The 15,038-nt window shown below is 38.4% G+C and overlaps 1 protein-coding gene across 1 annotated transcript in view; it reads left to right on the forward strand.

Annotated features, from left to right (window-relative positions):
- Positions 1-15,038, forward strand: part of HAT1 (histone acetyltransferase 1) — a gene marked incomplete at both ends in the record, with an annotated part of 50,949 nt that overhangs the window by 10,828 nt on the left and 25,083 nt on the right. The window contains 2 exon segments of the mRNA XM_084239710.1: positions 3,034-3,109; positions 8,185-8,305. Of these exon segments, the coding sequence (XP_084095836.1) occupies positions 3,034-3,109; positions 8,185-8,305 (197 nt within the window).

The following is a 15,038-nucleotide window of genomic DNA, read 5'->3' on the forward strand; positions in this document are numbered from 1 at the left end:
TGCTGCTCCCCTTAGCATTGTATTTCAGTAGATGTGCCCATTCTGCTCCCCACTTGGTCTCTGACGAATCCTCTCACCCCCCCCCCACACCTCTGGTCTACACACCAGTTCTATGCAAAAGTAAATAAATCTTTAAAAATAAAAAAGTTGAGAGAATAACAGTATTCACCCATCTAATTCCTAAATTCAACAATTGACATTTTGCCATATTTGCTTTAATATATGTGTATTTTTGCTGAGTTATTTGAAAGTATGTTTCTGAATATCCTGACATTTTTCCCTCATAGCATAGGTCTAATATGAACATTCACATTTATGACCATAATGCTATTACCACACCTAAAATCTTTAGTGGTAATTCTTTGATATCATGTAGTCTTCTGGTTTTCCTGGTTGTCCTCAAAAACCTTCAGTAGCTTTAAAAAACAAATCATTTCAGCCAGAACAAATCAAGGATTGTGATTATATTTGGTTGTAATATTTCTTTCCTCTTAAACCAGAACAGTCCCTTCTCTACATGGAACTTTTCCCCTCTAGGACATTGATTTATTTGGAAAGAGTAAAGTTATTGTGTAGAATTATTACACAAATCTACATTCTAAATGTATTTGTTTTTTTTTTTTTAATAGAGGCATGTTTTTATTTATTTATTTGTTTGTTTGTTTGTTTTGTTTATACATGCACTGGGTACAGTCAGAAGCGCGGGAGGGTGAGAGAATTCACCAGAGCCAGAGCGGGGAACAGAGCAGGCAGAAGGACCGAAGTACACTGCTGAGGGGAGCAGCGGGCGGCAGGAGAGGTCTGCGCGCCATGTGGGACCCTCCTCCGGTGGCCGGGGAGCAGCCAGGGATCGAACCGGCACCGCAGAGGCCGCGGGCAGCTTCGCAACCCAGCGCTCAACCGCTGCGCCACCGGGGAGGCCCACAAATCTACATTCTATATTTGTTTCCTTTTGGTAATATTTAACTTGTTCCTGTATCCTCTCTATTTTCTGTAAATCTGAAGATAGAAAGATGGATTAGGGCCTCCCTGGTGGCGCAAGGGGTTAAAGCACTGTACTATGAAGCAATCCCAAGGCTTAGCAGCATGAGTTTGATCCCCAGCCGGCCAGGGAACAACCCACATGGCGAGGCAGACCTCTCCTGTCTTGTCCACTGCTCCCCTTAGTAGTTTATTTCAGTCAGTCTGCCTGTTCTCTTCCCACTCTGTCTCTGGTGAATCTTCTCACCCCCCGCATCTCTGGCCTGCACCCCAGCTCTTGTATGCATAAATAAATAAATCTAAAAAAAAAGATGGATTAGATCTAGGATAAACATTTTTGGTATGATAATGTCACAGATGATGTTCATTGAACTAGAAGGAACATAGTGCTGTCTATACAACAGGGTGTGGTTCTGAATTAGATTACTTGGGAGAGGTGTGTTACTGCAAATCTCTACAGAGAAAAGATATCTTTCCTTCTGAAAAATCCCTTTTTTTTAAGATTTATTTATTTCTATAAGAACTGGGGTACAGGCCAGAGGTGAAGGAGGGTGAGAGAATTCAGCAGAGACAGAGTGGGGAGCAGAACAGGTGTATGTACTGAAATACACTGCTGAAGGGAGCAGTGGGAGAGGCAAGAGAGGTCAGCCGCGCCATGTGGGTTGCTCCCTGGCCAGCTGGGTATCAAACCTGTGCTGCAGAGGCTGTGGACAGCTTCACAGGGCCGCGATCAACCTGCTGTGCCCCCAGGGAGGCCCCTGAAAATCCTTTTTTTTAATGAAAATCTGCTAGATAATAATTTGGCACCCTGAGAATGACCTGTTGGGTGGGGACAGTATTAGAAAGTTTTCACCTACAAGTTACTTGCCTGTTCATCAATTGCATAGGGATATTTATTTGTTTATTTACTTGTTTGTTTGTTTGTTTATACAAGAACTGGGGTACAGGCCAGATGCGAGGGAGGGTGAGAAAATTCACCAGAGACAGAGCTGGGAACAGAACAGGCCGACTGACAAAATGCACTGCTGAGGGGAGCAGCAGGCATGACAGGAGAGGTCTGCCACGCCATGTGGGACACTCACCGGCCGGCAGGGATCGAACTGGCGCTGCAGAGGCTGCTGACAGCTTCACAGCGCTGCGCTCAACCGCCTGCGCCACCAGGGGAGGCCCTGCATAGGGATTTTTTTTGGTAAAATTTTTCTTCATAAGATAAATTATATTGGTGGGCCTCCCCGGTGGCTCAGCGGTTGAGCGCTGGGTTGCAAAGCTGCCCGCGGCCTCTGCAGCGCCGGTTCGATCCCCGGCTGCTCCCCGGCCACCAGAGGAGGGTTCCACATGGCGCGCAGACCTCTCCTGCCGCCCGCTGCTCCCCTCAGCAGTGTACTTCGGTCCTTCTGCCTGCTCTGCTCCCCGCTCTGGCTCTGGTGAATTCTCCCACCTTCCCGTGCTTCTGACTGTACCCAGTGCATGTATAAACAAAACAAACAAACAAATAAATAAATAAAAGCATGCCTCTATTAAAAAAAATTTTTTTTTAAATAAAAAAAAAGATAAATTATATTGGGAAAATACCTAATAATGACAGTATCATAATAACTGTAAATAAAAATAACATGTGGGTCACCTCCCTGGCTGGGGATTGAACTCCTGGTGCAGTGGCTGCAGATAGCTTCATAGTTCTAATGCTTAACTCCATGAGCAACCAGGGAGGCCTGGTGTAGCTTTTCCTATTTCAAAATATCTTTTTCAATGTTGTGCTTTCTTTTCCTCTGCATTTTGTATAAACATATGGAAGAAAAACTGTCAGATGCCTCTGCCATACCTACTTTCCTAGTTCATAGAATCAGTAGGGTTTTGATGATGAAGTACTTAGTGATATCTAGTTCATTGCTCACTTGTCTCATGAGATTAGTGTAAATCATATAATGGAAATGTGACATTTTAAGTAGGAAAAATGTTGGCTGTATCCTAGTTATAGTGAAATTTTTGAATTGAAAATATCTGTCACCTTTAATATCTTCTAATATCTATATTTCTTATTCTTTTAAACAGTTCGTTTTCCTGAAGATCTTGAGAATGACATTAGAACTTTCTTTCCTGAATATACCCATCAGCTTTTTGGGGATGAGTAAGTAACTTAGTAAGATGTTTACTAATTTTTATAGTGAAAGAGATGCTTAGTAATTTAGTATGGAAACAAATCCATTTTTTCTTTAAGATCTAGAAATCATAGTTTATTTTTTTACTTTTGTTTTTCATTTGATTTAATTTTAAATTTATATTGAATGGTCTTTTTGATAGAGACACCAATCTACATAATACCTTTCATCACAACAGTCTTAGTGATGGTGTATCATTTGCTACTTTATAGATTGGTGGGACTGGCTAATTGCTTAAGGACATATGGATGCTGAAGTTCAGATTCAGGCAGTATCATAGAACCCCTATTGATAACTACTATTTTTTTCCCTACCACTTTGCTACTTCTGGAACAGAATATGCTCCTGTTAGCTAGAAAGCTCAAGTTGTTAATTCTGTGACAAATAAAAAAGCAACTTAGGAAAATTTATTTTTTAAAAGCAACTTTGAAAATATATCTTGGGATATTCAACACAATTCTTTAATTTCCTATACTTTTATTACATTATTAGAATAGTTACCTTTTTACTTAAAATTTCCATTTTGCATTGTTTCAAGAATAGTACTATAAACTGTGTATTCTTTATCTAGATTAACAGTTGTTAACATTTAGTTATATTTGCTTTATCAGTCTCTCTTTTTAAATATATTGACAATGTTGTTGTAGTTGAACCATTTGAAAGCACTTGCAAATATGTCTTGATCCCCACTCCTAAATTATTCAGTATACATTTCCTAAAAACAAGGACAGTCATCATAGTATAATTATCAAACCTCAGGAAATTTAACATTGATACAGTACTATTTTCTAATATATGGTTCATATTTCAAATTTTGAGAACTGAATTTCAGTAGTTCTTTTTTTTTTCCTTTTTTTTTTTAAATAGAGGCATGTTTTTATTTATTTATTTTATTTGTTTGCTTGTTTATACATGCACTGGGTACAGTCAGAAGCGCGGGAGGGTGAGAGAATTCACCAGAGCCAGAGCAGGGAGCAGAGCAGGCAGAAGGACCGAAGTACACCGCTGAGGGGAGCAGCGGGCGGCAGGAGAGGTCTGCGCGCCATGCGGGACCCTCCTCCTGTGGCCGGGGAGTAGCCGGGGATCGAACCGGCCCTGCAGAGGCTGCGGGCAGCTTTGCAACCCAGCGCTCAACCGCTGCGCCACCAGGGAGGCCCAAATTTCAGTAGTTCTTTATAAAACTTTTTCCCTGTCCTTGATCCAGTCTAAAATCACATACTGCATTTAGCAATCATATCTTTTTAATCTCCTTTAATTTGAAACAGTTCCTCAGCTTTTATTTTTTAATGATGTTGCCTTGCTATTTTTATAGAATATAGACTCATTTTATAAACCAACATCATGTATTAGTTTGTTTCTTTATCACTAAGTTCAGCGAATATATATTTTTTTAGTGCCATTACAGAAGTTGCATATATCCTTCTGGTGTATCACATCTGAAAATTCATGATACTAGGTTGTCCCATTGTTATTCTCTTAGTTTAGAGGAGTCTGCCAGGTTTCTCTGCTATAGGATTTATATTTTCCCTTTGTAATTTATATGTAATCTGTAATGTATATATAATTTATATGTAATCTGGGAAGATACTTTTGAGACTGAAAATATCCTTTTTCGCATCAAACTTTTACTTAGTAGTTTTAAATCCATTGATTCTTGCTTGATGTTAATGAGAAATTATCAGTAAATTTATTTTACTGTGATTGGTGAGAAATTACTGTAATTTATTTTACAGTAATTTTACTGTGATTGTAACATGGTAATTTTCTGTGTCAGGCCTTCTACATTTATTGGTTGGCATTCTACTTTATTTTTATTTATTTTTTTTTAAAGAGGCACATATTTTATTTATTTATTTATTTGTTTGTTTGTTTGTTTATACATGCACTGGGTACAGTCAGAAGTGCAGGAGGGTGAGAGAATTCACCAAAGCCAGAGCTGGGAGCAGAGCAGGCAGAAGGACCGAAGCACACTGCTGAGGGGAGCAGCGGGCGGCAGGAGAGGTCTGCGGGCCATGTGGGACCCTCCTCCGGTGGCCGGGGAGCAGCCGGGGATTGAACCAGCGCATTGGAGGTCGCGGGGAGCTTCGCAACCCAGCGCACAACCGCTGCGCCACCGGGGAGGCTTTGGCATTCTACTTTAAAGAAGAGTTTTTCTTTTTCCCTTTATATATTTATTTGTTTATATCAGAAATTCAAGGATTCTTTTCTAATTCAGTGAGCTGATTAATGCTGATGCTCAGATTATTGTAGATTCAATAAGTGGCTACTCTTTCACTGTCTTTTGAGTCCTTTTGATATATTTTGGGGATACTTCTCTTTCTAATGCAGTAAGATGTTATGGTTCATCTTGTATTTTCTCTTTTAGTTCTTTAGTAGCTATTTTCTGTGGGACCTCTGGTTGATTATAGTAGGAAAGGGTATTTAGACAGTTGATATGTAGAATTATTTCCCTTCATGGCTGCTTACCTTGTACAGTATGTCAACAATGTTTTAATGATTTAATGAGCTTTAATGTTTAACTGATTTAATGAGCTTTAACTTGACAAATCTCTTTATGGAAGAAATTTACTGATAATTTCTCAATATATATTAATATATCAGAGGAGTATTTTTTGGCTTTTAAATATAATTATATTTTATTATATTGATTTGTGCCTTTATTTTTGAGGCAATAATTTTCGCCTATATATTAAAGCAGTTTTTATTTTATTATAAAAAATTAATGTTTTCTCTTTGGACTTCTACCTTTGAGGAGATATTTATTTTATTTTAATCTCTTCATGTGGTGGTTTTTTTTTTTAAGATTTATTTTATTTATACATACAAGAGCTGGAGTGTAGGTCAAAGGTATGGGGGGAGGTGAGGGGATTCACCAGAGACAGAGTGAGGAGCAGAACAGGCAGATCTACTGAAATACACTGCTAAGGGGAGCAGTGAGCGAGAGAGGAGAGGTCTGCAGTGCCATATGTGGGTCACCTCCCTGGCCGAGGATTGAATTCAGGCTATAGCTGTGATAGCCCTGAGATTTAACCCCTAGGCCACAAGGGAGTCCCTGCTTCTCTTTTATAATGTATATAACTTTCAGAGTCCTGAAATGAACACTACTCGTATTTTATGGCAGCAGAGCAAATACCTGAAAATGATACTGCATCTTTCAAGCACTCTTCTTTCAGAATTCGTATTTTACAAAAAGCTTTATTGAGATTTAATTTATGATACAGTAGTAACTATTTAGTAACTAAATAGTAGTTTATTTAAAGTGCACAATTCATTGGTGTTTGTTTATTTAGTTATTTTATTTTATTTTTTTTTTGTGGGACCCTCGCCGGTGGCCGGGGAACAAACCGGCACTGCAGAGGCTGCGGGCAGCCTCGCAGCCCAGTGCTCAACCGCAGCACCACTAGGGAAGGCCCTCGTTATTTATTTTTAAAGATTATTTTATGCATAGAAGAACTGGGGTGTAGGCCAGAGGTGTGGTGGGTGAGAGGATTCATCAGAGACAAACTGGGGAGCAGAACAGGTGGGTCTACTGAAATACACTGTTAACCGGAGCAGCAGGTGACACAGGAGAGGTCTGCTACATCATGTTGGTTAGCTCCCAGGCCTGGGATCGAACTCAGGCTGTAGAGGTGATAGGGCTGAGACTTAACCCCTAGAGCACTAGGGAGGCGTCCAATTCATTGGTTTTTAGTAGATTCAGAATTTTGCAATCATTACCACTATTTGAGAACAATTTCATCTCTCACCAGAATCCCCGTTACTAATTAGCATTTGCTCCCTTTTTCCCCTCACCATCCTCAGTCATAAGCAATCATTAATCTGCTTTCTGTCTTCATAAATTTACCAATTCTGGATATTGTAATACTCACTTTTTAGAAGTCTCTTTTTAAGCTATTAAAGGAATAGCAGTGAATAGATAGCAGGGGGAAGGGTTGGAAAAATAATAGCTTCAGATCTGCTTTCTGAGTTCATAGAGCGTTGTAACTAGACAGGTACCTATCACCACTTTTAGCAGCTCTAAATGTTGGTGATGAAAGTGAGTAGTAAGTTGGAAAGACTGAGCCAAGGCTATTTCTTAGCTGCCTTCCTAGCTTGGTCCCATTTTAACATTACTTGTCTCTGATTTGTGATATCTTCTAGTAATTACAGCAGCAGCAACAGTAGCAGTTGTATGGTTTATTATTGAGTAATTGTATAGTGTACCAGTCAGTGTTATAAAGGTCTTTACATGTATGACCTTGCTCTTTTAACCCAAACAGCATATCTGAGGTAAGTATTTCATTCTTTCTCACTTTATAAATGAAGGAAACTGAGGGCCTTCCCTGGTGGCGCAGGTGGTTGAGCGCAGCACTGTGAAGCTGTCAGCAGCCTCTGCAGCGCGTGTTCGATCCCGGCCTTGCTGTCGGGCGAGTATCCCACATGGCACAGCAGACCTCTCCTGTCGTGCCCGCTACTCCCCTCAGCAGTTTATTTTGTCAAGTCTGCCTGTTCTGTTCCCTGCTCTATCTCTGGTGAATCCTTTCACATTCCTGAGCATCTGGCCCATACCCTGGTTCTTGTATAAATAAATAAATAAATATTTTTGAAGAAATGAAGGAAACTGAGGCATAGCTTTATTACAACTATATATATTTTTAAAAGATTTATTTATTTGTGCATACAAGAGCTGGGGTATAGGCCAGAGGTGCGGGGGGTGAGAGGATCCACCAGAGACAGAGTGGAGAACAGAGCAGGCAAACTGAATGAAATACACTGCTGAGGGGAGCAGGGGGAAAGTCAGGAGAGGTCTGCTGCGCCCTGTGGGTTGCTCCCTGGCCATCTGGGGATCAAACTCCTGCTACAGAGGCTGCAGATTGCTTCATAGTGCTGTGCTTAACCCCTTGCGCCACCAGGAAGGCCCACAACTACATTTTTTTAATGAGTTTAATTTAAAATCTCAAAACTACAAGTTAAACCTTTTTGTATTCAGGGGTTAATATTTTGTAATGATTTTGCAAAGATTTGTTTTGCAGTCTGAGATTATTGCTGTTTTCTCCCCTTTCAGAGAAACTGCCTTTGGTTACAAGGGTCTGAAGATCCTGTTATACTACATTGCTGGTAGTTTGTCAACAATGTTCCGTGTTGAATATGCTTCTAAAGTTGATGAAAACTTTGACTGTGTAGAGGTAAGAACAGAAAAAATTTAATTTGTTCTTTCAAAACCCTTTATTCTCAAAAATCTGCTGCAGGTAGGGAAGAAATTAAAATGCTAACTCAAAAACCATCCTAATATATAAACTGATTTTCTTAAATAAAATTCCTGATATTTTCCTGGTTTATGTTTATATTTTAGTGTTTCATGCTGAGGTTTATTATGTGAGTGTTTTTGGTTTTGCTTTTATATTCATTTTGCCAAGTATCTATCTTTTTTTTTTTTTTAAGATTTTATTTATTTGTGCAAGAACCGGGGCACCGGCCAGAAGCGCAGGAGGGTGAGAGGATTGACCAGAGACAGAGCGGGAAACAGAATAGGCAGATTGATGAAATACACTGCTGAGGGGAGTAGCAGGCGAGACAGGAGAGGTGTGCTCGCCATGTGGGTATCTCCTTGGCCAGCGGGGATCGAACTGGCACTACAGAGGCTGCGAACAGTTTCGCAGCATTGCGCTCAGCCGCCTGCACCACCAGGGAGGCCCTATCTTTTTTTTTTTTTTTAAGATTTATTTATTTATGCATACAAGAGCTGGGGTACAGGCCAGAGGTGTGGGGGGTGAGAGGATTCACCGGAGACAGAGTGGGGAACAGAACAGGCAGATTGACCGGAGTACACTGCTGAGGGGAGCAGTGGGTAAGTCAGGAGAGGTCTGCTGCGCCATGTGGGTAGCTCCTTGGCTGGGGATCGAACCTGTGCTGCAGCGGCTGCTGATAGCTTCATAGGTTGCATCTTAACCCCTTTAGCCACCAGGGAAGCCCCTCTTTTTTTTTTTTTTAATTGTATTTTTTAGAGTATGTGGTAACGGTTTACCACACTATATGGTTCTGACACGTAGTTTCACTCCTCTTCAGATGTATATTGTATGTTATCATACAACACCCACTACCGAGGCACCCATAGTCCATTGGGCCTCCTCCTCCTGCCCTTTGCTCTCTGCTCCCCCTGCCACACACACACACTCACAAACCCCATAGCCTCAATTTACAGTCAGATTTCTAGGGTTTGTTTTGGTTTAGTATTATCTGGCACTTGTTCTTCCAATTGACTTTGCTTATTGTTAATCCCCTCAGGTTCCATCCATATTGTTACAAATGGTGAGAGTTCGTGGTTTTTTTATAGCTAAGTAGTATTTCATTGTGTGTCTATGCCACATCATCTTTATCCATTCATCAGTTTTTGGACACTTAGGTTGTTTCCATGCCTTACTTAGTATAGGTAGTACTGCAGTGAACATAGTGCATATTGTCTCTTTGAATTAGTCTTTTTGCGTTCTTTGGGAATGCTAGAAGTTGAATGACAGAATTATGTGGTAGATGTATTTTGATTTTGTAAATTTATTTTTTTCCTCACTGCCATCCCTATGTCCCATATCCCCTTGTTGCTTTCCTTCCCCATTCTCTTTAACCTCACAGTGTTTTTGATGTCCAGATTTGTTTTTAAAAGATTTATTTTTATTTATACAAGAACTGAGGTATAGGCCAGAGGCCCTGGAGGGTGAGAGAATTCACCAGAGACAGAGCGGGGAGCAGAGCAGGCAGAAGGACCGAAGTGCACTGCTGAGGGTAGCAGCAGGCAAGGCAGGAGACGCTTGCGGCGCCATGTGGGTATTTCCGTGGCTGGCCGGGAATCAAACCTGCGGCACTGCACTCAACCTGCTGCGCCACCGCCACCAGGGAGACCCTGATGTCCAGATTTTTGCAAGTGTTTTGCCTTATTGAATTGCCTGCTATATAAATGTCGAATATTTTTTTTTTTTCTTTTTAAGATTTATTTATTTAGGGTCTCCCCGGTGACGCAGTGGTTGAGTGTTGGGTTGTGAAACTGCCTGCAGCCTCTTTATCTTTATTTTTTTTTTAATTTATTTATTTATACAAGCACTGGGTACAGTCAGAAGCGCGGGAGGGTGCGAGAATTCACCAGAGCCAGAGCAGGGAGCAGAGCAGGCAGAAGGACCGAGGTACACTGCTGAGGGGAGCAGCGGGCGGCAGGAGAGGTCTGCTCGCCATGTGGGACCCTCCTCTGGTGGCTGGGGTCGAACCTGCACTGCACAGGCTGCAGGCAGCTTCGCAACCCAGCGCTCAACCACTGCGCCACTGGGGAGGCCCAGCCTCAATATACTACAAATAATTTTCTCAAGCTCCATCCATTTTATTGAAAATGATTACATGTCATTCTTTTTAAAACTAATATAGTGTAGATATTACCAATCTTTTTGATCCAGTAGTCTATTTGGGTTGCTTCCATGTCCTATTGTAAATAATACTACTATGAACATCGTGGAATGTATGGATTTTTGTATTGATGGTTTTATAGTCTTTGGATATATGCTCAAGAGTGGGATTGCTAGGTTGTCTGATAGTTCAGGCTTTTAAGGTGAATCCAGATTGTTTTCCATAATAGTTGCACCAGTTTACATTCCTAGCAATGATATAATAGGTTTCCTCTTTCTCTCCATCCTTTCCAGCGTTTCTTGTTAGGAATCTTTTTAATATGTGCCATTCTGAAGGGCATGAGATGGTATTTCATTGTGGTTTTAACCTGCAGCTTTCGTACTGGAAGTGACGATGAGCATTTTTTTCACATGTATAGGTGCCCTTCAGGATATCCTTTTTGGGGCATTGTCTGTTAGTATCTCAGATCTGTTGCCCATTTATTCATTGGGCTCCTTCTTTTTTTTTTTTTTTTGTTGAATTGTGTGAGTTTGGTTTTTTTTAAACTTATTTTGGATGTTAATCCCTTATCAACTATATATTGGGTTGTCAGTAAAGTCATGATGTATTTTTTTCTGTTTTCTATGAAAAAATGCATCATGACTTTTCTGACAATCCAATATTATTTGAAAATTTTCTCCTATTTAATAGTATCTTTTTAATTATTGTGTATTTTCTTTCACTGTATAAAAACTTTTTAACTTGAAGTAATTCCAATTGTTTGTTTTTATTTCCCTTGCTATACGACTCAAGTCACCAAAAATATCTTTATCATTGATGTCATGGAATATATTGCCAGTGTTTTTTCTATACACTTTATTGTTGTGGGTCTTATATCTAAGTCTTTAATCCATTTGGAGTTTGTTTTTGTCTATGGAGTTCGCGAGTTACCCAACAACTTCTTTCACGTATGGATTTCCAGTTTTCCTGGCACCATTTCTTAAAGAGACTGTCCTATCCCCATTGGATGGTCACAGCTGCTTATCATAAATTAGGTGCTGTTATGTACATGCATTTATTTCTGGGTTTTCAATTCTGTTCTGCTGATCCATGTATCTATTTTTGTGCCAATACTGTGTTGTTACTACTGTTGTTTTATAGTAGAATTTGAAGTCAGGTACTGTGACACCTCTGTTTTGCTCCTTTTTTCTGAAGGCTGCTTTTGCAATTTGAGACCTTTTGTGGTTCCATATAAATTTCAGTATTTTTTGGTACAATTTCTTTGAAAAATATTGCTGTTTTTTTGGTGGGGGTTGCATTAAATTTATGTATCATTTTAGACAGAGTATTCATTTTGATTATATTGATTCTTCTTGTCTGTAAGCATGAAATTTCCTTCCATCTCCTTATGTCACATTCTAAATCCTTTAATAACATCTTGAGGTTCTCATTGTGTAGGTCTTTCAGCTCCTTAGGTTATTTCCAAGGTATTTAATTCCTTTGGATGCAATTATAAATACAGTCATTTTCTTAATACCTTTTGCTTTTTCATCGTTTGTATATTAAAAGGCTGTGGATTTTTGTGTGTTGATTTTGCTACCTGCCTCTTCGCTGTATTCATCTCTTGTTTATAATAACTTTTTGATGGAGTCTTTAGGAACTTATGTATGTACTATATTACTTGCAAATACTGATGGTCTCATTTCTTTTTTTCCAACTTGAATTCTGGTTATTTCCTGTTTTTGTCTGAAAGGTCTGGCCAAAATCTCTAATACTAACTTAAACAGAAGTAGTGACAGTGAGCATCCTTGTTTGGTTCTTAGTCCTAAAGAGAATGCTTGCATTTTTGCATCATTATTATATTGACTGTTGGTTTGTGATATGTCCTTTATTATATACTGAGGTAGGTTCTTCCTTTTCCCTTCTTGTTTGGAGTTTTTATTGTAAATTGTTACTGAGTCTTATCAAATACTTTCTCTGCATCTATTGATATTGTCATATGATTTTGTCATATTGTCATGATTTTTTTTAAGATTTATTTTTATTTATGCATACAAGAATTGGGGTGTAGGCCATAGGTGCAGGGGTGAGAGGATTTACCAGAGACAAAGTGGGGAGCAGAGCAGGCAGATCTACTGAAATACACTGCTGAGGTGAGCAGGGTGAGAGACAGGAGAGATCTGCTGCACCATATGGGATATTTCCCTGGCCTGGGATCGAACTCATGTTGCAGTGGCTGGCAGTAGCATGATAGCACTGAGACTTCAACACATGATTTTTATCTTTACTTGTGTTGATATGATATATCAATGATTGTTTTGCATATACAAAACTGTCCTTGCAACACCAAGATAAATCCCAGTTCATCTTGGTGTATAATCCTTGTGACATACTGTGAATTTGATTTGCCAGTATTTTGTTGAAGATTTTTGCTTTGATGTTCAGGGATTTTTGTTTTTAATTTTCTTTTCTTGCCTGTCATTAGGGAGATCTACTTTATTATTTTGAGAAACCTCTGTACTATTTCCCATAGGAGCTGGACCAGTCTAAACTCTCACCACAGTTTACTAGGGTTCCCTTTTCTCCATATCCTCACCAATACTTCTTTTTTTTTTTTTTAATCAGAGGTTATTCTATCAAATCAATAATAAAAACAATATGGTGTTGGCATAAAAAAAGATAATGGACCAGAGGAATAGAATTGAAAACCCAGAAATAAATCCATATACATAACAGTATCTAATCTGTGATGTAAGGTGATATCTCATGTGGTTTTTATACGCATTTCCCTGATCATAAGTGATAATGAACATTTTTTTTATGTAACCTATTGGCCAATTGTATGTTATTTTCCTTGAGAATGTCTTTTTAGTTCTTCTGCCCATTTTTTGATTGGGTTGTTTTCTTTCCTTCTTTCTTTTTTTGGAGTTGTGTGAGTTCTTTGTAGATCTTGGATGTTAGCCCCTCTTAAGATATATGAAGTGCACATATTTTCTCCTATTTTAAAGACATTGAAACCTTTCATCAAGAATTACTTCACATAGTTGATTTTTTTATTAAATGCATTTTTATCACCAAATACATTTAGAAAAGTGGAAATTGCATTGTTGTAGTAAAATCTCTTGTTCTGTGGATTTATATTCCAGCAAGTTAATAATCTGTCATCATTAATAGTACTGTGTTACACACAACTAGGCAGAAAAAAATGTAGGAAATAGTCTTATGTATTACTACATACTGAATATCTTACCTTTGTTCTCTAGAAGTAGCAGTTCCTAAAGCATTAACAATGAAACAAACTTTTCCAAGCTTTAAAACTGAACTCTAATCTTTAACTTTCCATCTTTTACCAACCTTATGCTCCATTATCTTTTTGTGCAACTTCCTCTGATTACTTGGACTGGTTGACTTGGTACTTTTTATTATTTGTTTTATTTTATTGTAAAGGGATTGCCCAAAGTCACACAACTAATAAATTATCAAGATTGTATTTGGAAATGATTACTTAGTCGAAGTATGTGCAGTATAAACTATTTAAAGATGTTAGGACTGTTTATGACCTGTTCTAAATGCACCCCAGCTTCTGTATTTGTTAGTTTTGATTTCTGTTTTTTCAATGTGTATTTATTTTTTTTCCACTCCCGTAAGTCTATGCTATTATCTACCAATTTACTGCTGTTGTTGTGGGGTGCTTACCTCTTATAAGCAGTCTCCTTGTGTAGGTAAAAATACCAAATTGGTAAGCTTCATGCAATTGTAGAATGAATTATATATAGCATGAAGGAGGTCTGAGTCTCTTATATTTGATATTCAACTTCAGTGTCTTATTAAATATTTTGAGTACCAATTTCATTTTGTTCCCAGATCCCAACTCTTTTAGAAACAGACTAAGTTTGTCAGAGAAATAATATATAACTACAGTTAATATTTGTTTTAATCAGTGGCTTGTATATAAAAGTACAGATATAAAAGTAATTCTGAGTGATATTATAGTTGTGGTAATTTGATGTTTGAAAAGATAATTTTAGATAAACTAGCATTTAACATGGGTTTATTAAAATGGGATTTTTTTCATAATCAAATCTCTTATTAGATTGTTAAATTCCCTAAGCCCAAGCTCGGCTGGATAGTCTTATTAAAATTATAGATAGTGTTTTTCCTTTTGTTGTATAAAATTCACTGTTACTTGAGGGTCTTTTTTTTAAAAGTTCTACCTGATAGTGCTGAATTGATATCTTCCAAAGAAACTGTTGATTTAGTTATTGATAAATCTTTCAAATACTATGTGCAGTGAAAATAACTACATATTTGCATTGCCTTCTAATTGTTCCATTCTTTAACACCAGCTTTTTCCATTTAGAAGTACTATGTTAGAAGTGAAGAATCAATCTTCTGTTATGTTTTTTTGTAGGATTATTTATTTATTTCCTGGTTGAAGATCATTTATTTAAATTACATGTTGAAGACTCCCCCCCCCCCCCTTTTAAAAAAGAATGGATAGTAGATGTCGGGGGAATGGACTTTACTCTTCAGTTTGCAGTGAGAATGTTCATT

Source organism: Talpa europaea (assembly GCF_964194135.1).
Source record: "Talpa europaea genome assembly, chromosome: 1".
Lineage (NCBI taxonomy): Eukaryota > Metazoa > Chordata > Mammalia > Eulipotyphla > Talpidae > Talpa > Talpa europaea.